This window comes from Nerophis ophidion, linkage group LG13 (genome assembly GCF_033978795.1).
Source record: "Nerophis ophidion isolate RoL-2023_Sa linkage group LG13, RoL_Noph_v1.0, whole genome shotgun sequence".
In the NCBI taxonomy this organism is placed as follows: domain Eukaryota; kingdom Metazoa; phylum Chordata; class Actinopteri; order Syngnathiformes; family Syngnathidae; genus Nerophis; species Nerophis ophidion.
In genome coordinates, this window is record NC_084623.1 from 38019795 (window position 1) to 38046455 (window position 26661).

The window sequence follows — 26661 nt, forward strand, 5'->3', positions numbered from 1 at the left end:
AACTAAAAAGGCCGTATTGGCATGTGTTGCAATGTTAATATTTCATCATTGATATATAAACTATCAGACTGCGTGGTGGGTAGTAGTGGGTTTCAGTAGGCTTTTAAGGAGCCTTATGTAATCTGATTAGTAAACGGTTTGCTTTCTGCTGCAAAAAAAAAAAAAGGTTTTGTACTGTATCGTTGATCAAATGCAAGAATAGTCTGCATATATGTTCAATAATACTAGTTAGTATGTCTTCAATAACTAATGACGTTGGCAGCGGCGTGACTAAAAGTAACAGTGAGGTCAGGCGTGTAGGAGCTGGCAGATGAGCTTTGCCCTTCAAAAAAAAAAAAAAAGGCGCTATCACGTGAAAAAGAAGTGAGGGGGCGGGTCTACCGGAGCCTTCAGCCAATCACCGCCTCCGTCTTTTACTTTCCTGAAGCGGGGCTCTGACAGTCAGGTCGGGTCGTGCTCACCTCTTGCTGTCATATATACCACGATGAAGTGTCATACCGTTTGCAAACGTGGCGGTGTAAATGTATCGCCGTGATATCGATAATTTTTTAAAACATTTTTTACCCACCGGAAGACAGCTAGCTTCGCTGGCTAACCAGCTAGGTTGCTATTGTTCCCCGCCACTGACCTCCACAACAATACACTGTTTAGTCTTTTTTTTGTAGCAAAAGTGGGGCTTTTTGCCATTGCCCCGCCTCGACACCCACGCTCCAGTTGTCTCCCGTGTGCTTGCCCGTGGACGGTTCCCGAATATGAGAGAAAATGAGTCAAAGAGACACCATAGTTCATCTTTTTGCCGGAGGGTGAGTACGTTTAGGATGAGAGGCGCTAGCTAGCCGCACGCCATTGCTGTCCTTGCTTAATTCCACGCGTCCCTAGTTTTTGCTGTGTTTTTACTTGTGTCACCTTGCTTTTTATCGCTGTGATTTTGCGCCCGCCGGCATCCCGTGCAATGTCGTACGTTTCGATAAATATTACAGAGTGCGTGGTTTTATAACTTGTGTCATCAACGGTTGTTACGACACTGACGCAAAACGAAGGTGTTGGAATTTGACTGATGTAACGCAACAATGTTACTAAACTAGGGGTGTGAACTCCCCCCGGAGCTCTTATTACCTTAAAAAAATGGATAAAAGCGCAGAAATGTCTTGCTTTGACTGACGTGTTCCAAAAACTTTGTTAGCAATGTTGTAAACACAATACCAATGGCGCGCAATTCGCAAAATTCCTACCGCATCTCGCAAATTTAAAGGCCTACTGAAATGAGATTTTCTTATTTAAACGGGGATAGCGGGTCCATTTTATGTGTCACACTTGATCATTTTGCGATATTGCCATATTTTTGCTGAAAGGATTTAGTAGAGAACATCCATGATAAAGTTCGCAACTGTCGGTGCTAAGAGAAATGCCCTGCCTCTACCGGAAGTCGCAGACGATGACGTCACATGTTTGATGGCTCCTCACATATTCACATTGTTTTTAATGGGAGCATCCAACAAAAAGTGCTATTTGGACCGAGAAAACGACAATTTCCCCATTAATTTGAGCGAGGATGAAAGATTTGTGTTTGAGGATATTGATAGCGACGGACTAGAAAAAAAAACTTGTTAAAAAAACGCGATTGCATTCGAACGGATTCAGATGTTTTTAGACACATTTACTAGGTTAATTCTGGGAAATCCCTTATCTTTCTATTGTGTTGCTAGTGTTTTAGTGAGTTTAATATTACCTGATAGTCGGAAGGGTGTCTCCACGGGTGTCTTGATGCGCAATGTCTCAGGGGAGTCGACGGCAGCTATGGACGGCACAAGCTCAGCTTTTCTCCGGTAAGAACTGACTTTTTAACCACAATTTTCTCACCGAAACCTGCTGGTTGACATGTGGTCGGGATCCATGTTCGCTTGACCGCGCTCTGATCCATAGAAAAGTTTCACCTCCAGGAATTTTAACCAAGGAATCACCGTGTGTTTGTGTGGCTAAAGGCTAAAGCTTCCCAACTCCTTTTTTCTACTGTGACTTCTCCAATATTAATTGAACAAATTGCAAAAGGTTCAGCAACACAGATGTCCAAAAAACGGTATAATTATGCCGTTAAAGCAGACAACGTTTAGCTGTGTGTGTGCGCAGCGCTCATACTTCCTGAAAACCTGTGACGTCTTGCGTACACGTCATCATTACACAAAGTTTCGAAGACGAAACTCCCAGGAAATTTAAAATTGTAATTTAGTAAACTAAAAAGGCCGTATTGGCATGTGTTGCAATGTTAATATTTCATCATTGATATATAAACTATCAGACTGTGTGGTCGATAGTAGTGGGTTTCAGTAGGCCTTTAATGTCAAATCAAATCAAATGTTTATTGGATTCATCAGTGTACATCCACGACAGAACTACTGACTAAACTACTACCACAATTTGGTTTACTATTTATAAAATATAATAATGTAGGGGTTACCTGGAACTTGAAATAGGCCACCTGGCCTGAATCCACGCTTGGTAGTAGTTTAGTCAGTAGTTTAGTCATGAATGTGCACTGTATAGTGATGAATCCAATAAACATTTGATTTGATTTGACATTAATTTTGCAAAATGCGGTTGCGCATTTTGCAAATTGCGCGCCATTGCTATTGTGCTTACAACATAACGCAACAGTGGATGTTACCAATCTAAGAGTGTGAACTCCCCCCGGAGCTCTTATTATCTTAAAAAAATGGATAAAAGCGCATAAATGTCTTGCTTTGACTGACGTGGGCCAAAAACTTTGTTGGTGTTGTAAGCACAATACCAATGGGAACAATTGTGCAAATTTGTATAAGGCGCAATTTTTTTGCAAATTGCTTCCAGCTATATATTTGAATAATGTGCGATGCACGTTTTGCAAATCAATGGGCGCAATTTGTATAATGCACAATTTGTATAATGCACTATCTTTTTGGCAGTTTTGGAAATTGGTTCCAGCTATATATTGATTGTGTTGGAAGTTCTTGCTACACCCTAACCCTAACCGCTGTTCTTCTTCTGTTCGATGTAGCTTTCTGTGAGAATTCCGCAAATTCTTCTTCAGCCGTCCTCAAACCACCCATTTGCACTGTCGCGCCATTTCCAAATAAAATCTCGTCTTAAATTTCATCTTGCAATATGGAAATTGCTTGCACGCAATGGAAATGACGTATAATTTGCAAAGTGCGCGAGATTGGTGAAATGCTTACAACATTGGCAACTTGTTGTTTCGTCTGGCTCACAATACAAAGGTCCTGAGTAGTCCTGGGTTCACTCCCGGGCTCGGGAGTTTGCATGTCCTCCCCGTGACTGCGTGGGTTCCCTCCGGGTACTCTGGCTTCCACCCACTTCCAACGACATGCACCTGGTGTGTGAATGTGAGCGTGAATGTTGTCCGTTTATCTGTGTTGGCCCTGCGATGAGGTGGCGACTTGTCCAGGGTATACCCCGCCTTCCGCCCGATTGTAGCTGAGTGAGGCACTAGCGCCCCCCCGCATCCCCAAAGGGAATAAGCGGTAGAGATGGAAGGATGGATGTCCAGGGTGTACTCCGCCTTTCGCCCGACAGCTGAGATAGGCTCCAGCGACCCCAAAAGGGACAAGCTGTAGAAAATAGATGGATATTACAGGCTGTCAAACGATTAATTTAGGGAATTGTGATTACTCGCAGTCAAAATTAATTTTCAATTAATCGCAGATAGATATTATTTTTTGTCATTAATAAATGCAGCCTATACAAATATTTTTGATCTTTTTAATACCATGTCTGGACATGTTGTTTAATGACATGCTTTTTTTAACCGCTTAACACAAAAATGGCATGAACATACTTTTAATAAGAATTATATATATATATATATATATATATACATGTATATATATATATATATATATATATATACATATATATATATATATATATATATATATATATATATATATATATATATATATATATATCTATATGGGCAGCACGGTGGGGGAGGGGTTAGTGCGTCTGCCTCACAATATTAAGGTCCTGAGTAGTCCTCGGTTCAATCCCCGGCTCGGGATCTTTCTGTGTAGAGTTTGCATGTTCTCCCCGTGAATGCGTGGGTTCCCTCGGGGTACTCCGGCTTCCTCCCACTTCCAAAGACATGCACTTTGGGATAGGTTGATTGGCAACACTAAAGTTGCCAATCAACCTGTCCCCTAGTGTGTGAATGTGAGCATGAATGTTGTCCGTCTATCTGTGTTAGCCCTGCGATGAGGTGGCAACTTGTCCAGGGTGTACGCCGCCTTTCGCCCGATTGTAGCTGAGAGAGGCACCAGCGGCCCCAAAATGGCCAAGCGGTATAACATTCCTCGTCCTGCAGGGATGACACTTGTAAGAAACATTGTTTATTTGTCGCCGTGGAGGGTAGGATTAGTGGTTTAGAAGTTAGTAACTAAAACTTTGTGGATAGACTTTAGCTGCTAGCTAGCTGGTAGCTAGCTATGTTTTATAGAACTACTTGCAGAGCGGCGCTTCATTGTTTATAGCTCCACCTTTCTCATTAGTTTTTAAGCCAAAATACGTAAATTCTCCTTTTTTTCCCTCACACTATTTCAGGTTGCAAGTGATCTGTGCGCATGTTGACTCGCTACATACGCCGCGGTGCGCCACTCGGTGCATGAAAAAAAGAATTGGTATTTTTCAAAGGCAGTATAATACCGTTTTAACTCAATAGTACAGCTGTACTTAATTAGTACTGGCAAACCCTGAGTGCAAATCAATCGCCCCCAATCAATATTGACTAATTTTCGTGTAAAACATGTGATCGACCATTGCCAATAAATGTCTTTTAATGTCGATCATACACAGTGATCTTGTCTGGATGATATTTATTTTATGGCCCCCTGGTTGACAAGCAATCAGATGATTCTCCACACAGTGTGGAGCCAATCCCCGAACACAATGATCGGCTCCATTGCGTCAAATAAACAGAATTTTGGTATTGTGGCCGCTGTATGGCGGAGCCTCATGCAGCATTCCTATATTGGATTAAAATAGGTTAAAGGTGACTACGCGGCTGTCATAGTGGTATAAAGCCTGTTTAAAGCGTCTTAACGGCCTACTGAAATGAGATTTTCTTATTTAAACGGGGATAGCAGGTCCCTTCTGTGTCATACTTGATAATTTCGCGATATTTCTTTATTTTTGCTGAAAGGATTTAGTAAAGAACATCGACGATAAAGTTCTCAACTTTTGGTCGCTAATAAAAAAGCCTTGCCTTTACCGGAAGTCGCAGACGATGGCGTCACCCGTGTGAGGGCTCCTCACTCCTCACATTGTTTATAATGGGAACCTCCAACAAAAAGAGCTATTCGGACCGAGAAAACGACAATTTCCCGATTTATTTGAGCGAGGATGAAAGATTTGTTGTTGAGGATATTGATATCAAAGGACTAGAAAAAAATAAAAATAAAGTTAAAAAAAAAGGCAATTGCATTGTGAACGATTCAGATGTTTTTAGACACATTTACTAGGATAATTCTGGGAAATCCCTTATCTTTCTATTGTGTTGCTAGTGTTTTACTGAGATTATATAGTACCTGATAGTCGGAGGGGTGTGTTAACGCCAGTCTTTGAGGGAATAAGTCACGGCAGCAGCAGCACGACAGAAGTTCCGCTGATCTCCGGTAAGAGGCGACTTTTTACCACAATTTTCTCACCGAAACCTGCCATTTGACAAGTGGTCGGGATCCATGTTCGCTTGACCGCTCTGATCCATAGTAAAGCTTCACTTCTGGGAATTTTATACAAGGAAACAATGTGTGTTTATGTGGCTAAAGGCTAAAGCTTCCCACCTCCATCTTTGTACTTTGACTTTTCCATTATTAATTAAACAAATTGCAAAAGATTCAGCAACACAGATGTCCAAAATACTGTGTAATTATGAGATTAAAGCAGACTACATTTAGCCGCTAGTGGTGCTGCGCTAATATGTCCCCTCCAACTCGACGTCATGCGCACGCGTCATCATTCCGTAACGTTTTCAACAAGAAACTCCGCGGGAAATTTAAAATTGTAATTTAGTAAACTAAAAAGGCCGTATTGGCATGTGTTGCAATGTTAAGATTTCATCATTGATATATAAACTATCAGACTGCGTGGTTGGTAGTAGTGGGTTTCAGTAGGCCTTTAAATGTTCTATCCATAAATATATTTGATTTATAATTAATGATTTCTACTTTGATTCCTACTTTATTGTGATAATTTCCGGAACCAATTAACAGTGATAAACGAGGGAAAACTGAATGTTATATATTATGTTCATAACATCTGTATAGCCATACTTTTATTTTAAGGGAATTGTGTGCATCTGTTTGACCCTTTTCAATTTTGCTAACAATGAATAACATCTGCTGCTGTTTTCACGTTCCTAAATGCAATGGGCCCCCATTTGACAGTGGCCTTGGACAATAGCTTGTTGTTTTCCAAGACCCATTAAATTTCTCCGGTGTGGCCTGGCTGCAATGCCACGGATCTTTCAAATTCCGCTAACACGGGTTACATACTTAACCCACAATTGTGAATGCTTACACTTGCAGTAAAGACAAAAATAAGTCTACTACAGCTATAGTAGTCCTCATTATGTATTGCTGGATATCTAACCTCAAGCCTGTTCTATCCATCTACCAGATGTGGGGGCACCGTTGGAGCCATATTGACTTGTCCACTGGAAGTCGTGAAGACACGTCTGCAGTCATCATCAATCAGTTTTTATGTGTCCGAGGTTCAGCTGAGTACCGTTAATGGGGCAAGTGTGGCCCGCATGTCCCCACCAGGTCCCCTGCACTGCCTCAAGTGAGTCTTCATTTATTGTATTTCATTGATCTGTCCTGTTTCCTCCCTCTCTGCTATCAAAGAGATTAGGCTTCAGTTAATGTTTGCTTAAGTCAGCGTGTGTCTGGCTTAGGGGTTGTACAGTATACCGGTCCTAATATAGTGGCGCTCCTTGGTGACGTTGCTGGTAATATGAGCTGAGGCGCATGTTGAGTGAGTCAACACGCACACACAGAGTGCATATAAGCTGAAACATAATGGAGAGAGAAGATTAAGAATGGACGTGTTTTTGCTTTAAAACGAACAATGAAGGTGAAACAATGCACTGCAAAGTACTCGCAAGCTAGAGGCTAACATTGTTTTAGGTACTTATGAATAATTAATCATCGCCTCTATGTCGACAAATAAACTGTTTTTGGCAAGTATCATCTTGCTTCACTAGGAGGATACATTTAACCGCTAACAGTAAGCTATTGCTCCTGAACAAGTCGGTGTATTGATACAAATATCAAGTGCAACGATACTAAGTCCAACAGCCGTATAGTCACTACTAGAATAATTACGTCAATATTTTTTGTTATCACAAAATGTTTTGTTATCTTTGTTATTGTTCATGAACTCAGGAAAAAAGTCCCGGGAAAGGAGGACTTCAAGTACGACTAACATATGACCCTGTAACTACTTGGTATTGGATCAATACGCAAATTTATGATGCTATATTTTCCGGATAAGCTGCATCCCACTAAATTTTTTTAAGAAAAACAGTTTTTTCCTTATTAGCCTAGCTGGACTATAAGCTATATGTATGTTGTGGAATGAGTTATTTGCACAGAACTATTTTGTAAACATTTTATTTACATACCATAACACGGCAGTAAACCGGCTGATCAAATAGAGCAGAAGTCATCGTCATGGACCCACTATCTGATGAAGCTAGCTCTCCAATCAGCTAAACAGACTCAATAATTCTACGATGACGTTTTGGTGGATTTACGAAACTGAAACAATACAAAAAAGAATGCCACTATAAGTTAATACTATTAAAGACACTTGTAAATGTGTTGGCATATTAACTAATGCTAACAACTCTAGCATGATTACATTATCGTAGCACGTACAAATACGCAAGAGAACACTACTATCGAACGTGGTGTTTTTTTTAAGTATGAATTGCTTTAGTTACATTGTAAAACTTGCAAACATTGCTTGAAGTGTTGAAGGAAGAAACTTTGCAAGTAAAAAAGCTATGGTCGACGAATAGACAGAACGGCACTTTTACTTCCGGTTCAAGGCACTGAACAAAAGGAAATACCATAGACCAGGGCTATTCAACTACATAATGAAGGGGGCCAAAGTTTCAAGAGTCAAAGGGCGTAGTGGCCAGACATAGAAAGTTGGATGTTTAGTCAGAATGTTCCTGCGCTGGTTAAATTTCTTTGAGACTAAATTTACTTAATTGCAAAGTACACACATTAGCTTTAACAATGCACTGTCAATAAATTCATTATTCTGCCCTCGCTATTCGATTCCAGCATGTGCAGCTGTATAGATGGTTAACAGCATTAAGAAATACAAGCTCCAGAAGTTCTGTTGAGGATTGATGTTCCTTCTTTTGAAATCTTTTTCTCCCTTAGTTTTATTTTTACACTTCTTCCATCTTTTAGATTAGTAAGACTGAAAATATAAACATAAAATGAACATTACATTTATTTATTTTACGTAATGTGTATTTTTACATAAATTAAATGAAAAGTTTAGTATTAATACTTTTACACAATAAACAGATGTTTACCTACTGTATATAGAAATGACACAACATTAACACATCAAACATTGCACACAATGAATTTGGCTCGTCACAATTAAATCTAAGGTGTAGCTTAATTGTCCTCTACCTGTCAAAATAGTGCTACATGTATTAAACAAGCTTTGATTTACAGAGTTACTTTCAAAACCAACAACACTACAACCACAAATACAAAATACATCACAAAGTCAGAAATTTCAGTACATAACAAACAAAATATATTTTGGCACGTTATCTACTTAGAAAAGTTTGACCAAGTTTTATGATGAAGCTTACACGTGGATTTCTACCGTTATTGCTTGTCCGCAACAATGTGTCGTTCGCTCAAAAGGACTGACAGAATACAGTGACTCGAGTTTGGGACAGAACAATCATACTTTGTTGTCCAGTCACCTTGTGACGTGTACTTAATAGCCAGTATTTGAAGTCCCATCCATGTAGACATATGGAGTAGTAGGTTAGTCACATGAGTGGTCTTTCTTTGATGACCCACTGGTTGATTCTACTCCAAGTCTATCATTGCAATGACTATTTTTTTGTTTTCTTCTCCCCCAATTAAATGGAGGGAGAAAGAGCAAAGAAGTTGACAAAATGTCAGGTGCATTGTAGATGAGCCTAGTCTTGTAGGTCCAAAAATCATTCAAATGACATGTACCTCTGGCATAATGCCCGCCTTCGCCTTGCTGCCTGCTCCTCTCCGTCAGTCATTCTATTTTTTGGCAGGAGTTATATTTAGAGAAAAATATCAAATTAATAAATATTAGGGCTGTCAAACGATAAAAATATTTCATCGCAATTAATCACAGTTTGTTCATAGTTAACTCTAAATTAATCGCAGATAGATATAATTTTTTATCATTTGTAAATTTACCCTAGACAGATCATTTTCACGTTTTTATTACCATGACTGGACTATTAGTTTGCTTTAGCAAAATGTTTATTTTTAATATTATGCTTTTTTAAACAGCTCAACACAACAAAGACGAACTAGCTTTTTTTTTTTAAACCTGCAATGCAGCACAGATTTTGATTTTGTAGAAATTCAAAATCAAAAATAACACCATGATTGATACAATCATAGTGTGATTGTTGTTTGGTGATGTAATCTGTAATTTTACTACTTGAACAAATGCTTCTGATACTTTGTAGATTATTTTATTTTGCACTCTCAGGTGTGTCACCTACTGTCCAGGATAAATGTTGTTTCCATCCTATATGATTAGCCTCATATTGTTTTACTATTACACTGTTTTGAGATCCCCCTTTTAAAGGAATATTCCTTTGTATGATGTATTTGGTGTAAGTATGAAAAGTTGATGGTAGTCATATTACTTCTTGTCCTTGTATTTTCAGATTAATATTAGAGAAAGAAGGACCCCGCTCACTCTTCAGAGGCTTGGGACCGAATTTGGTGGGTGTGGCACCTTCCAGGTAAGACATTGCATTTTTCATTTTATTTATTTATTTTTGTATCAGCAGCATTGTGAGCCCCTGTGTAAAAACAGAAATACTATCAATTGGTTTGCATCGTATTTAACTTGACATTTTAAAAACTTGTTCTTGTAATTTGCATGTTTGTGTAATTAGACAGTCACAATCCTGCAATTGCAGGGGTAATGTGTAAACTGATCAAATATCTTTGTTCAGACATCCTTTGGTATGTGTTAGGGATTTAATACGACACTTTCATATCACTGTAATAATGACCAAAATTATTATGGTTATATTATTATCACAATATTGATGACTGTGTTCCAAAAGTAAGATACTTACACTCACTAAAATCAAAAACTCATTCAAACGGTGCTTAAATATATAATAAACAGCCACAAAATATTTATCTTCATATTTACCACTGTGTCTTAAGAAAACACAGCTCATATGTTCAATGTGTACAATCGAATAGTTTAGTTGCGCAGACAGTAATGTGTTTGTTTATATTGGGGTATGTCGTTTCTTAATGTGGCAAGACGTTGTCTGTTGTTTTCATGTTAGCATTCAAGATGGCTAGGGATTATGCTATTTGCCAGTCAGTAAATAGTGCCACAAGCTGCTAGCTCACTCTCTTATCCAGAAAATGAGCGGCATCACCAGTCACGTAGTTTATCAAATGGCAATTATCAATAACGCCTTTACGATAAATGTAAATTTAAACGGTAATACTAACCCTGTAGAATTCTTCTGTGGTTTTTCAATTATACCGGTAATTGCATCCTTAGTAAGGCTGTAACAAAATGATTATTATCGCAATTTTGTTGAATGTGCGCAAAAAGTACTCATACACACACTGAAATCTTTTGACCAAGTTATTGTTTTTCTTAAAATCACTAAAATAAATAAACACACTGTTAGGAAACCCACTATTTTGCCTGTTTAATGTTTGGTATGCTTCACTGATAGTGTTTTAATCTTATTATTTCATGTATTTTACTGGTTGAGCTGTTTATCGTTACAAATCTAATCCCTAGTATGTGAATATAATTTATTTCCTTTCAGCTTATGTGTACACTAACTGACACTGAGCAAAAACATTTACTTTCCTTTTGGAAATGATAATTAGAAAATTAGTTGACATACATTATTGTCTTCTACAGGCAATGTTGTATGATTTAAAAATGTTAAAATTCCACCAAGATTGGTAACATAATTTATGCCGTATGTGAATTGTTTTTCTAACAATTTCAAAAAAGGAGTAGTGGTGCTCGATTAGAGCTAGACCTCATCATTGATTATCACAACTTTTTCAACTAGAAATCAACTCGTTTTCAGCAGAAAGAGGAAGTAAATGTGTTTTGCAAACTCCGCTCACATCAGTGAACCCAGTCATCATTTATTATCATTAGTGTGGTCATGATAAGATCAAAGTGGTAGCAAATGACAGGCACCTGCAAGTGACATCGCTTAGCATTTGTTGAGTGTTTGCTGGCATGAAGCAACGAATGACTGCATTGCGGGCTGTGGTGTTTTCGTGCCATGATGTAAATCACTAAGTGTATATTGACTGTGCTATTTATGTGAGAAGCTAAAAGCAGAATGAATAAAGTAAAAACAGTATGACATTGTATTTTAGCGAAAAGCAATATATAATTATACAAGCTCTAAAATCTTGCGAAATAAATATATAGTGGTCTTGTGTAAGTAAAGAGTCTGGTTTGTATTAACTGCTTATGTGTTGAACTTTTAAATTCCATGAATGAAGCATTACATTGAGTTAATGGGTGGGCAATATTAGCCGATTAAAGCACATGCTTGGACGAGAATAATTCCTTTCACAAAGTATGCCTTGTTTTGCCTCATGTAGATGTTTATTCATACACCCTTTTTTGTCTCAACAGAGCAATCTACTTTGCTGCTTACTCAACAGCCAAAGAGAAATTGAACAGTGTGCTGGAACCTGACTCCACTCAGGTTCACATGGTCTCAGCTGGAATGGCAGGTAACTACTATGTCACAGTCGAGACACTTCCACTAGTATCATTAATGTACCCCATCTGAGTGGCCGTTTACAGAAATTAGAAATAAAAATGCAGAGTAAAGCAGACTGAATTGGTATGCTGCGGGTAAGTTTTTCAAAAAAATAGTTTGGTTCACAAGTAGGGATGTAACTATTTAAAATTATTATACCACTGTTTTCGTGACCAAAACTATCACTGTTATTTTTTTTTCATAGTAATGCTTATAGTGCTCAAAAATGACTTAAACACACACTGAAATATTTTTTTAATAACTAAAATAAGTAGACCCACAATTTTTTATTTTGCATGTTTTGTGTTTATGCTTCACTGATAGTATTTTAGTCTTGGTACTTTATCTGTTTCAATGGCTAAGTGTGTATTGTTTTGAATATTTATTTGTACTGTAAAACTTTAAGATGTATTTAAGTAACAAGTGTGTAGCAAATAAATTCTCTTATAGTTATTTTTTATTATTTCTGGCAGACGTGGCCCCCTACTCTGTTCAGCGGTCTTTGAACGCACAATAAAAACACCTATGTCCTGTATTCCTATGAGTATAGAACAATCACTCTGTACTAAGCGAGCACCGTCTGTAGGTTTTAATGTGCACAATTGAATAGCTTAGTTGTTCAGATAACAATGTGTTTTTACAGGTTTCAATTTGGGTATGTGGATTCTTACGTTCTCCTCTCTGAGCTGCTACCTTACCGTGGTAGAGGAGTTTGCGTGTCCCAATGATCCTAGGAGCTATGTTGTCTGGGGGTTTTCATGCCCCCTGGTAGGGTCTCCCAAGACAAACAGGTCCTAGGTGAGTGATCAGACAAAGAGCAGCTCAAAGACTTCTATGGAATTACAACGAAATGAACCCAGATTTCCCTCGCCCGGACGTGGGTCACCGGGGCCCCGCTCTGGAGCCAGGCCCGGAGTTGGGGCACGATGGCGAGCGCCTGGTGGTCGGGCCTGTTCCCATGGGGCCCGGCCGGGCACAGCCCGAAGAGGCAACGTGGGTCATCCCTCCAATGGGCTCACCACTCATAGGAGGGGCCATAGAGGTCGGGTGCATTGTGAGCTGGGCGGCAGCCGAAGGCAGGGCACTTGGCGGTCCGATCCTCGGCTACAGAAGCTAGCTCTTGGGACGTGGAACGTCACCTCACTGGGGGGGAAGGAGCCTGAGCTAGTGCGCGAGGTAGAGAAGTTCGGGCTGGATATAGTCGGACTCACCTCGACGCACAGCAAGGGCTCTGGAACCAGTTCTCTCGAGAGGGACTGGACCCTCTTCCACTCTGGCGTTGCCGGCAGTGAGAGGCGACGGGCTGGGGTGGCAATTCTCGTTGCCCCCCGGCTCAAAGCCTGCACGTTGGAGTTCAACCCAGTGGACGAGAGGGTAGCTTCCCTTCGCCTTCGGGTGGGGGGACGGGTCCTGACTGTTGTTTGTGCTTACGCACCAAACAGCAGTTCAGAATACCCACCCTTTTTGGGTACACTCGAGGGAGTACTGGAAAGTGCTCCTCCGGGTGATTCCCTTGTCCTACTGGGAGACTTCAACGCTCATGTTGGCAACGACAGTGAAACCTGGAGAGGCGTGATTGGGAAGAATGGTCGCCCGGATCTAAACCCGAGTGGTGTTTTGTTATTGGACTTTTGTGCTCGTCACAGTTTGTCGATAACAAACACCATGTTCAAACATAAGGGTGTCCATATGTGCACTTGGCACCAGGACACCCTAGGCCGCAGTTCCATGATCGACTTTGTAGTTGTGTCATCGGATTTGCGGCCTTATGTTTTGGACACTCGGGTGAAGAGAGGGGCGGAGCTTTCTACCGATCACCACCTGGTGGTGAGTTGGCTGCGATGGTGGGGGAGGATGCCGGACAGACCTGGCAGGCCCAAGCGCATTGTGAGGGTCTGCTGGGAACGTCTGGCAGAGTCTCCTGTCAGAGAGAGTTTCAATTCACACCTCCGGGAGAACTTTGAACATGTCACGAGGGAGGTGCGGGACATTGAGTCCGAGTGGACCATGTTCCGAACCTCTATTGTCGAGGCGGCTGATTGGAGCTGTGGCCGCAAGGTTGTTGGTGCCTGTCGTGGCGGTAATCCCAGAACCCGTTGGTGGACACCAGCAGTGAGGGATGCCGTCAAGCTGAAGAAGGAGTCCTATCGGCTTCTTTTGGCTCATGGGACTCCGGAGGCAGTGGACGGGTACCGACGGGCCAAGCGGTGTGCAGCTTTAGCGGTCGCGGAGGCAAAAACTCGGACATGGGAAGAGTTCGGGGAAGCCATGGAAAACGACTTCCGGACGGCTTCGAAGCGATTCTGGACCACCATACGGCGCCTCAGGAAGGGGAAGCAGTGCACTATCAACACCGTGTATGGTGCGGATGGTGTTCTGCTGACTTCGACTGCGGATGTTGTGGATCGGTGGAGGGAATACTTCGAAGACCTCCTCAATCCCACCAACACGTCTTTCTTAGAGGAAGCGGTGCCTGGGGAATCTGTAGTGGACTCTCCTATTTCTGGGGTTGAGGTCGCTGAGGTAGTTAAAAAGCTCCTCGGCGGCAAGGCCCCGGGGGTGGATGAGATCCGCCCGGAGTTCCTTAAGGCTCTGGATGCTGTGGGGCTGTCTTGGTTGACAAGACTCTGCAGCATCGCGTGGACATCGGGGGCGGTACCTCTGGATTGGCAGACCGGGGTGGTGGTCCCTCTCTTTAAGAAGGGGGACCGGAGGGTGTGTTCCAACTATCGTGGGATCACACTCCTCAGCCTTCCCGGTAAGGTTTATTCAGGTGTACTGGAGAGGAGGCTTCGCCGGATAGTCGAACCTCGGATTCAGGAGGAACAGTGTGGTTTTCGTCCTGGTCGTGGAACTGTGGACCAGCTCTATACTCTCGGCAGGGTTCTTGAGGGTGCATGGGAGTTTGCCCAACCAGTCTACATGTGCTTTGTGGACTTGGAGAAGGCATTCGACCGTGTCCCTCGGGAAGTCCTGTGGGGAGTGCTCAGAGAGTATGGGGTATCGGAATGTCTTATTGTGGCAGTCCGCTCCCTGTATGATCAGTGTCAGAGCTTGGTCCGCATTGCCGGCAGTAAGTCGGACACGTTTCCAGTGAAGGTTGGACTCCGCCAAGGCTGTCCTTTGTCACCGATTCTGTTCATAACTTTTATGGACAGAATTTCTAGGCGCAGTCAAGGCGTTGAGGGGTTCCGGTTTGGTGGCCACGGGATTAGGTCTCTGCTTTTTGCAGATGATGTAGTCCTGATGGCTTCATCTGGCCGGGATCTTCAGCTCTCACTGGATCGGTTCGCAGCCGAGTGTGAAGCGACCGGAATGAGAATCAGCACCTCCAAGTCCGAGTCCATGGTTCTCGCCCGGAAAAGGGTGGAGTGCCATCTCCGGGTTGGGGAGGAGACCCTGCCCCAAGTGGAGGAGTTCAAGTACCTAGGAGTCTTGTTCACGAGTGGGGGAAGAGTGGATCGTGAGATCGACAGGCGGATCGGTGCGGCGTCTTCAGTAATGCGGACGTTGTATCGATCCGTTGTGGTGAAGAAGGAGCTGAGCCGGAAGGCAAAGCTCTCAATTTACCGGTCGATCTACGTTCCCATCCTCACCTATGGTCATGAGCTTTGGGTCATGACCGAAAGGATAAGATCACGGGTACAAGCGGCCGAAATGAGTTTCCTCCGCCGGGTGGCGGGGCTCTCCCTTAGAGATAGGGTGAGAAGCTCTGCCATCCGGGAGGAGCTCAACGTAAAGCCGCTGCTCCTCCACATCGAGAGGAGCCAGATGAGGTGGTTCGGGCATCTGGTCAGGATGCCACCCGAACGCCTCCCTAGGGATGTGTTTAGGGCACGTCCAGCTGGTAGGAGGCCACGGGGAAGACCCAGGACACGTTGGAAAGACTATGTCTCCCGGCTGGCCTGGGAACGCCTCGGGATCCCCCGGGAAGAGCTAGACGAAGTGGCTGGAGATAGGGAAGTCTGGGCTTCCCTGCTTAGGCTGCTGCCCCCGCGACCCGACCTCGGATAAGCGGAAGATGATGGATGGATGGATGGATGGATTCTTACGTTCTTAGGTTGATGTCGCTTGTTTATATGTAAGGATATAAACTAGCTACCTGGCGCCAGTCAGTCGGTGAGTTTATCAAAGTATAGTTATCAATCAGATTTTTTTCGCAAATTTTAATTTAACACGGTCACACTGACTGTCAGGAGTTTTACCACGGTTTTCATTAATACGGTTTATTGTTACATCCCTAATCACACCTGTGTTGCTTTTTTCAGCCTTCACCTTTAATCCTAATGACCCCTCATAAAATGTAAAATGTCAAAAGGCACGTTTTCAAATCAAGTGCACTTTTGTCTTCCTTTCAAGGTTAGGTTATCTGCCATTTATGTCGCTGTGATCCAGCTAGGGAAGACCACATGCTGCTGTAGCTACAGTTTGAATTCATCGGTGTGTGTATAGTTGAAGCTCACAGGTTGACTACTGTGCCATTTTTAGCACAGCATGACTCAGATCTTTGTAGCCGAGGTCAGCATTTGTCACATTGACTCCCCACACTGACCAAGGTTATGTGCGGCAGTCTGAGACCTGTGGCTGCAGTGACGGGTGGAAGGGTTTTGAAAGATAATTCTATTTGTTTGTCAATTTAAATTTTAACACATACAAAATAGCTTTTTTTTTAAGCTTATTTCATTACTTAAAATGGGGTTCACAATTGTAGGATCCACATTGGCATGATTTCTACAAGCTAAACATTGCTGGCGGAGAGGTTATTTTGTCAATGGCTGAATTCCTTTTCCTTTTTTCCTTTTGGCAGGTTTTACAGCCATTACTGCAACCAATCCAATATGGCTTATAAAGACCCGTCTACAGCTGGATGCCAGGTGAAATTGCTGCCCTAATATGTAGCCATTTTTTGTTTAATGCAATGTGTCGTTCAGTGTTTTCTTCATCTCAACATAAAATATCTTCATATAATCATAATCTCAATATAATTTCACTTGTTTCCCACTGACCTGCAATGTACTTATTGCATTGGGTTTGGTTTGTGTCAAACCAGCAACTTGCTAAGTTACATTTTTCTAAGCAAAGAATATAACACGGCGTGGCGCAGTGCGAGAGTGGCCGTGTGCAACCCAAGGGTCCCTGGTTCAATCCCCACATAGTACCAACCTCGTCACGTCCGTTATGTCCTGAGTAAGACACTTCACCCTTGCTCCTGATGGGTGCTGGTTAGCGCCTTGCATGGCAGCTCCCTCCATCAGTGTGTGAATGTGTGTGTGAATGGGTAAATGTGAAAGTAGTGTCAAAGCGCTTTGAGTACATTGAAAGAAAAGCGCTATACAAGTACAACCCATTTATCATTTATTTATTTAACAATAACATTCGGCTAGCTTTTGTTACCATTAGTGGTTTAACAGCACACATTTGTTTTACAATTTTCTATATTTTTCACAATTATTATGTTTATGTAACAAAACCAAAAATTACCGGCCTGGATGAAATAATTAGTGTTACATACGTACGTATTTACATCATTACGTTACAGAAACCTTAAGAGTGCAGGATATACCGAAGGCTTTCCCCCTAGACTGCACAGATACTTAGTGGTGGGAGTATGGCTATGGGTGTGGTCAATATGACGTCAGCACATAATTTGCTATTATGCATATATTTTCTTTAAAAAGGTAAACAAAAAAGTACACATATATTTACAAAAAAACTGTTAATTTGTAGCAACATATTTTTCTTGCATGATATCGTTTTGCCCAATTTTTCAATTGTTGCTGCGTATTGTACAATGTACTTTGTTGAGAATTTTTCAAGAGTCTATAGACTTCTTCAACCCTTATAATCACTTCAAATCTAACATATATTACTGGTGTTCTTGTAGACTACTCGTGTTTAAAGACTCTTCTGTCGTTATATGCAAGCTGCAGCAAGAATGACGTCACTCTTGCTTTGCGCCTTCCATCCATCCATCCAACCATCTTCTTCCGCTTATCCGAGGTCGGGTCGCGGGGGCAGCAGCCTAAGCAGGGAAGCCCAGACTTCCCTCTCCCCAGCAACTTCGTCTAGCTCTTCTCGGGGGATCCCGAGGCGTTCCCAGGCCAGCCGGGAGACATAGTCTTCCTAACGTGTCCTGGGTCTTACCCGTAGCCTCCTACCGGTTGGACATGCCCTAATCACCTCCCTCGGGAGGCGTTTGGGTGGCATCCTGACCAGATGCCCGAACCACCTCATCTGGCTCCTCTCGATGTGGAGGAGCAGCGGCTTTACTTTGAGTTCCTCCCGGATGACAGAACTTCTCACCCTATCTGTAAGGGAGAACCCCGCCACCCGGCGGAGGAAACTCATTTCGGCCGCTTGTACCCGTGATCTTATCCTTTCAGTCATGACCATAGGTAAGGATGGGAACGTAGATCGACCGGTAAGTTTAAAGCTTTGCCTACAGGCTCAGCTCCTTCTTCACCACAATGAATCGGAACAACGTCCGCATTACTGAAGACGCCGCACCGATCCGCCTGTCGATCTCACGATCCACTCTTCCCCCACTCGTGAACAAGACTTCTAGGTACTTGAACTCCTCCACTTGGGGCAGGGTCTCCTCCCCAATCCGGAGATGGCACTCCACCCTTTCACTCCTTAATAGCCAGCGCTGTCCTCTTACATTTTGTAGATTGCAGTCAATGGGTGTATCTCGGTTATATTAAAGTAATTCTACCTCGCAGAAACGCTGCCTCTGATCCAGACAATCCCATGTGTCTTGCTTACATCATAGCAACATCCTGGCATTTTTTTTGCGGGCCGAAATTGTGGTGCATCATTCGTCAATAGTGTGCAAATTATAAGCATAAATGTATTTATACTGTAACCACCTGCTGGTGTTAATGTGTATGTTTGTGTGTATGTTTGTGTGTTAAGATGTTCATTATTCCGATGGTCTGTGAACACACCGTGTTGGCGGAAATTGAAGAAGAGTTGTTGTGTGTCTGGGGAAGCATGGAGACAAACGTGTGGAATGGTTGTTGGTGTAAGATTGGGAATTAAAGTTCAAAAGAGCTTCTGACTTTGTGTGTATGCTTCTGGACGCAACAATACATCATATTACTTATTTTCACGTACAAACACACATTGAATACATTAAGGGGAAACCCTGTAGTCTGTAAAATATAGTGGAAAGTTAGCGCCCTCTAGGCAAGAAGTATGTGTAAATGTTGCAAACTGCCCATTCAAGAGCCAGATTAATTTTGAGTGTTTAAATATGTTTACCATTAAAAAACATTAAAACTTTTACAAATTAAAACAGTAGAAGATAGAGAAAAAAACTTGTGTAGGGTGGTCATATTGCGTCGAGTGTTGATCGATCGATCTTTCTATCCAAGAGAGGTTTAGTGTGCACAACTGAATATCATAGATGCTAAAACAATAATGCATCTACACAAGATTAGATTGGGAATGTCTTCTTTCAATGGAGAAAGAGGTTAATGTCTCTTGTTTTCATGTTAGCAATTTAGTTAGCACGAGCTTGCTTCTTTAGTATATGAGCCAAAGGGTTACAAATCACGATTTTATGTATAATTTTGATTTAAAACAGTAATACTAACCGTGGGATATTTTACCGCCATTTTACCGTTTATTGTTACATCTCTAATCCCAAATGCATGAACCATATAATTTGATTCTTTGGCATTCTTTAACATGCGAATCCAACTTTGTAACATTTAGTTGTAACATAACAACTTTGTAACATTTAGAAGTCAGAAGAGGACGGCGTGGCGCGGTGAGAGAGTGGCCGTGCGCAACCAAAGGGTCCCTGGTTCAATCCCCACCTATTACCAACTTCGTCACGTCCGTTGTGTCCTGAGCAAGACACCTCACCCTTGTTCCTGATGGGTGCTAGTTAGCGCCTTGCATGGCAGCTCCCTCCATCAGTGTGTGAATGTGTGTGTGAATGGGTAAATGTGGAAGTAGTGTCAAAGCGCTTTGAGCACCTTGAAGGTAGAAAAGCGCTATACAAGTACTACCCATTAAGAGACAAAAATCATCATAGTCAATTTTACCAGTGTTGGTTTATTGCATGCATGAGCTTTTTACGCGATTCCAATGAGGGCCACATGGCAGCTTTTGCTGCTCTCAGTGGGCCACTTAAAACACATAGTGAATATATATGAAAATACTGATATAATTGCCTCATGATATTCCTATGCAACTTCCTATAAATTTGATTATGTGTTTCAATAACAAACTGGTGGATAACTTGCTTTGTTGACAAGCAAAGATTTTGTTAACAAGAAATGCTTAGAATATTTTGTTGCATAGATGTTTGCTTTGAGAAACCAATGACATTCAATGAGAAAGATGAAGTGCTTTAATGATGCTTTTTGAGTAAGACTGTTGTTGAGCTTAATGACCTGTTTGTCCAACTAGTTGCAGGCTATTACTGACAGATTGAAGATAACTCCCATGTGCCTCTTATTATGCAAAGCAGCAATGCCATCTACTGTCTACAGTTGTAACTACAAGCAACTCGGACACCACTATCATAATTTGGTTGTGAGCAAATAGTGATAAATATTTCTGTGGCGGACCAAATTTATCTGCAGCAAGGCGCCACTAATGAATGAATGAATTTATGGGAATTACTGATATATTCATCACAGTATCATACATTTAGGGGGGCAGTGGTATACAATTCTTGTGTGAAGCCCTGGTACTACTTTTGGCTCCAATCAAGTTTGTCATGGACTAAAGGACCAATTTCACCTGTGATTAATTTTATCTATCTTCCTGTCTTTGCTTCAGAAATCGAGGAGAGCGACGGATGAATGCGTTGGAGTGTGTGCGGCGTGTGTACCAGTCAGATGGCCTACGGGGCTTCTACAGGGGGATGTCAGCCTCCTATGCGGGCATCTCGGAGACTGTGATCCACTTTGTGATCTATGAAAACATCAAACGACGTCTTTTGGAGGCCAAGGCCCCCCAGAACATGGACGAGCAAGATGAAGTATCCAAGGATGCATCAGACTTTGTGGGGATGATGCTTGCTGCTGCCACTTCCAAGACCTGTGCCACATCCTTGGCTTATCCTCATGGTGAGCGTTACTAAACTTTAAATGAGCTTTGTTCTCACTAAATTTCCATTTAATCTCTGCTGTGTGCTACCCTTCTACAGAAGTGATCCGCACAAGACTACGCGAGGAGGGCACCAAATATCGCTCCTTCTTCCAGACTTTAACAACTATTCCCAAAGAGGAGGGTTTCCGAGCTCTGTACCGCGGCCTCACCACACACTTGGTACGCCAGATTCCCAACACCGCCATCATGATGTGCACCTACGAGTTTTTCGTTTACATCCTGAATGGCTAAAGTCTTCCCTTGTTTAAAAAGCACTTGTAATCCAGCTCCTGTTTAGAGATGGAGAAACAAAACAAACAAAAAAAAAACTGCTGGCAGCATGTCAACAGTGGTGAAGATTTTCAGTGGCAGGTTTACTTTTATCACCAAAGGCACAGGAAAGGTTTAATGACAATCCCATTTGTTTGGGTGTTGCAGAAAAAAAGAAGCCCTCCCTCCTGCATTCATTTGGTACTATTTTGTTTGACTGTTATATAGTCTATTAATAGCCTAATAAAGCTCAGTGTCAAAGTCTTATTTAATTAGCATAAAAGACTAATTACAGTCACACTTCCAAAGTAGTGGTTATTAGACAGTTGCCATCGTCACTGACCTATTAAAAAGTCATGCGTTGCTGTGTATCATTCCGGGTGTAGTTGAATTCAAAATGAAGAAAAAACAACTAGCACCTTGCAATTTTGACTCAAATGTCAGAGGGTTGTCAATGTGCCTTGGGCAGAAACAAGATGTAACGTACGTTGCACATCTTTTGTGGGGAGTAGAGGTGGTAGTCTGTGTTGGGTCTGACTTTGTGGATCACCTGTCAGAACTCGCCACAGTGATATGTGAAGAAATGTAGTTGCACACAGGTTGCACACATGGTTTCAGGCACTTAAGGAAACCTTGGTAACTACCTGCTTATTTATATACAGTAGACTTTTTGTCAGGTTTGCAAGCATCTCCTTGGTTTTTGCTTTCCATACATTTAGAGGTGTTTCATGCCCATATGAAACCACTGCCTTAGAGGTATGAGAGCTTTTTTGCTTGAACAAGACTGATAACATCTCTCAGTATCCTTTAACGGTCATACTGTGTAGCCCAACTAAACCACAATATAACACTGCTAATTACTTCAAACTACTGAAATGTAAATACACTGGTTGAAGTAAAACACTGGCCCATTTTGTTTATAGATGAGTATAAATTCACACATTTTAACATTGATATATTGAATATATTTACTTAAATAACGTGATTGTGTTGCATTTGTTTGACTCAATATTGGCAAGCATTTTGTGTAGCTCCGCGGGAGAAAACCTTTGCCTTTGAGTTGTGAAAGTATATTTTCCTAACTTGTTCTCATTTAGTATCTCACCAGTCTTCTTGATAACAAATTTAGTCTTATTCAGTTGCGAGGACAATCCTCTCATCCCTGGAGTCTTGCGGTTGATAAAATGGAAAGGAATATGTCATAAACGCACAATGGTATGGTATGGTATGGTTTATTTGTTTCAGACATGCTTTACAAGTTACATGAACGATGTTCCTATCCAAGAATATAGCATATACATGTTATCTTGACCAGATAGTCCGGTTTTTTTTTTATGTACTGTTTTACCATTTTAAAAGAATACAACAAAGCTTATATTTTTCTTTGCATAGTTTTATACATTTCAGTTAGAGTGAAGGTTTTTGCTGTTCGTAAATGATTTTTAACAACAAAAAAAAAAACTGTGTCACCTTGTCACAAGGTTTGATCCATGATCACAAGACACATGTTTAACTAATTTGTGCAATGTTGTCATGTGCTACAATCAACTTTTTTTTTGTCTGGTCTGCTGCTCACTTAGTTTGGCTTACACTGACCACAAAAAGAGACAATTCAAACGGCCGAGCTTGAGTGGAGTAGCATTTTATTAGGCTTGCATGTTCGGTTCCAAAACAACGCCAGATATTGCAAAGAGCTCATTAAATTGCACAATTCCATCAACATGCTTGATGTGACACAAGTCGATTGGGTTTGCTCTAGTCTCGTACAGCTCGGCTGTGTTAATTGCACGCAAACTTCAAAAAGTCAGATCATGCAAAAACAAATAGAACATCTCAGACTAAATAAAGAGGAGAATGTCATTTTATTTTCTGTGAAATTTACCCAACTACAAATGTAATTGTGTTTTCTCGCTTATATTGTACAGTAAGTCAGAAGTTCATCTTGTGCATCCTCTTCATGCAGTGATTATTTTGCATCTACATTTAAACTGCGTGATTGTGAACGTATGTTTTGTGCGTGCTCGCTTAAATAAAAACATTCAGTCATGTCATGAGTGTGAGAAAGGATTGATGTATGCACTTGATTGAGGAACTACAAGAGAAAGTGTTTTTATCATTTTAAATAAATTGTTGCCTTTTTTCCTGCTGACCCCTTTTTTATGTTGTTGTCGATGAGCCTGCTTAAAGTGTGGCTCTGTCTATGCATTCTGTCATGCCTGTTTTTGTCAAACAAGTCAATAAACTGGAAAGAGTGCAAGTACGTCCATGTGGTGGCCAGGTTTTTGTGATTTTGCAATGAGTGTTTTAACCAGTAGGTGGTGGTAGTGACAAAAAGTACACTACCAGAAATAATATGTGAATTTCACTTACAGAAGCCAAGTGGAAAATCACATTAATACTATGATGGTGGAGATGATCAGTAAATACACATTTTTCAATTACATTAATAATTCAGTAGAGTTATGTTGCCTGACAGCAGTTGAAAGTCCTGATTAAAAGAAATGTGCTACACAATCTGGAGAGGCTTACTAAGAACAGACTGGTTTGCTTTCTTAGGGGGATAAAACTTGACAAACTGGAAATTAAATCCACTTTGATTTGTTTGTTTCACAGGGCGTATGTCACTTTGCTGTATCCTACCTTTGTTTTTAAATACAGGGGAATAAAAACCATAAACCGGTGGTTCTTAAACTTTTTTTCACCAAGCTTGGGTCTCCAAGTACCACAATAATGACCAACATTAAAATACAGTAGTGTAGTAGGCCAAAGTATTCATTCAAACAGGACAGAGGTTTTATTTAACAAGTATATTTAAAATGTTGGCCTGTGACATGCCTGGCACACACTTTAAACAGTAATATTGTGTTTGAATGCAGGAAAATAAAACACTGTACTTTAATCATGTGATTCTTTGGCGTACCTCTAGATAGAGTTTGTGTATCACTGGTGGTACATGTACCACAGTTTAGGAATCACTGCAATTGACTATCCATTTTTCTATACTTCTTTTTATTAAGGCCACAGGTGAGGTGGGTGAGTACTGCAGTGTGAAGATTTTGCAGATACCTATACCTATATTTGCAAATGTTTATGATCCTTGTATCATTTTGTGATATAATCCGAATAAAATACAATACAGTTTTTAGGCATAACACACACACACACACACATATATATATATATATATATATATATATATACACACACAAACATATATATATACACACACATATATATATGTATGTATATATATACATACACACACACATATACATACATACATATATACAGTATATATATACAGGTGCTGGTCATATTATCAGGATATCATGAAAAGGTTGATTTACTTGTAGAATGTATACATTCATTCCAAACAGACTGATACATTTCAAGTGTTTTTTTCCAAAAAGGAGATGATTATAGCTGACAACCAATGGAAACCCTAAATTCAACATCTCAGAAAATTAGAATATGGTGAAAAGGTCAGATATTGAAGACACCTGGTGCCACACTCTAATTAGCTAACTAACTCAAAACACCTGGAAAAGCCTTTAAATGGTCTCTCGTTTTGATTCTGTATGACACACAATCATGGGGAAGACTGCTGACTTGACAACTGTCCAAAAGATGACCATTGATACTTTAAAGAAGGAGGGCAAGACACCAAAGATCATTGCCAAAGAGGTTGGATGTTCCCAGAGCTCTGTGTCCAAGCACATTAATAGAGAGGTGAAGGGAAGACAAAGATGTGGTAGAAAAAAGTGTACAAGTGAGAGGGATAACCGTGCCCTGGAGATGATTGTCAAACAAAACCGATTCAAAAATGTGGGGGAGATCCACAAAGAGTGGACTGCAGCTGGAGTCAGTGCTTCAAGAACCACCACGCACCGACGTATGCAAGATATGGGCTTCAGCTGTCGCATTCCTTGTGTAAAGCCACTCTTGAATAAGAGACAACGTCAAAAGCGTCTCGCCTGGGCTCAAGACAAAAAGGACTGGACTGCTGCTGAGTGGTCCAAAGTTATGTTTTCAGATGAAAGTACATTTTGTATCTCCTTTGGAAATCAAGGTCCCAGAGACTGGAGGAAGACAGGAGAGGCACAGAATCCACGTTGCCTTAAGTCCAGTGTTAAATTTCCACAATCGGTAATGGTCTGGGGTGCCATGTCATCTGCTGGTGTTGGTCCACTGTGTTTCCTGAGGTCTAGGGTCAATGCAGCAGTCTACCAGGAAGTTTTAGAACACTTTATGCTGCCTGCCGCGGACCAATTTTATGGAGGTGAAGATTTCATTTTCCAACATGACTTGGCACCTGCACACAGTGCCAAATCTACCAGTACCTGGTTTAAGGACCATGGTATCCCTGTTCTTGATTGACCTGCCAACTCACCTGACCTTAACCCCATAGAAAACCTATGGGGTATTGTGAAGCGGAAGATGCGAGATGCCGGACCCAACAATGCTGAAGAGTTGAAGGCCACTATTAAAGCAACCTGGGCTCTCATAACACCTGAGGAGTGCAACAGACTGGTCGACTCCAAGCCACACCGTATTGCTGCAGCAATTCAGGCAAAAGGAGCTGCAACTAAGTATTGATTGCCGTACATGCTGAAACTTTCCATGTTCATACTTTTCAGTTGGCCCACATTTCTAAAAAATATTTTTTGGTACTAGTTGTAACTAATATTCTAATTTTCTGAGATACTGAATTTGGGATTTTCAGTAATTGTCAGTACTAATCAACATTTAAAGAAATAAACATTTCAAACATATCACTATGTGTGTAATGAATTGATATAATATGTAAGTTTCACGTTCTGAATATAGATACTGAAATAAATCAACTTTTTCATGATATTCTAATAATATGAACAGCACATGTATAAACTTTAGGGTATGACAGAAAGGAAAATCACAAGTACCAAACCAGTGAAGTTGGCACATTGTGTAACTAGTAAGCTTTGTTATTTTTTTTTGCAATTAATAGCTCATTTGGAATTTGATGCCTGTAAGATGTTTAAAAAAGCTGGTACAAGTGGCAAAAAAGACTGAGAAAGTTGAGTAATGCTCATAAAACACTTATGTGGAACATCCCACAGGTGAACATGCTAATTGGGAACAATTGAAATGCTCAGTCATTCACAAACAAGGATGGGGCGAGGGTCACCACTTTGTGAACAAATGCGTGAGCAAGTTGTCGAACA

General features: G+C 41.2%; 1 protein-coding gene across 2 annotated transcripts; it reads left to right on the plus strand.

The window, feature by feature from the left end:
* Positions 1–394: 394 nt before the first annotated feature.
* Positions 395–23717, plus strand: LOC133564515 (solute carrier family 25 member 36-A). Of its 2 annotated transcripts, none has more exons than XM_061918873.1 (7): positions 395–803; positions 6664–6828; positions 9968–10045; positions 11950–12050; positions 16887–16953; positions 20876–21165; positions 21246–23717. In XM_061918873.1, exons 1-7 carry the CDS (start codon positions 763–765, stop codon positions 21437–21439), a joined length of 936 nt encoding a protein of 311 aa, XP_061774857.1. In that variant the 5' UTR covers positions 395–762; the 3' UTR covers positions 21440–23717. The 2 variants fall into 2 exon arrangements, with proteins under 2 accessions (XP_061774857.1, XP_061774856.1); XM_061918872.1 differs by lacking the exon at positions 395–803 and adding an exon at positions 830–1826.
* Positions 23718–26661: the final 2944 nt, after the last annotated feature.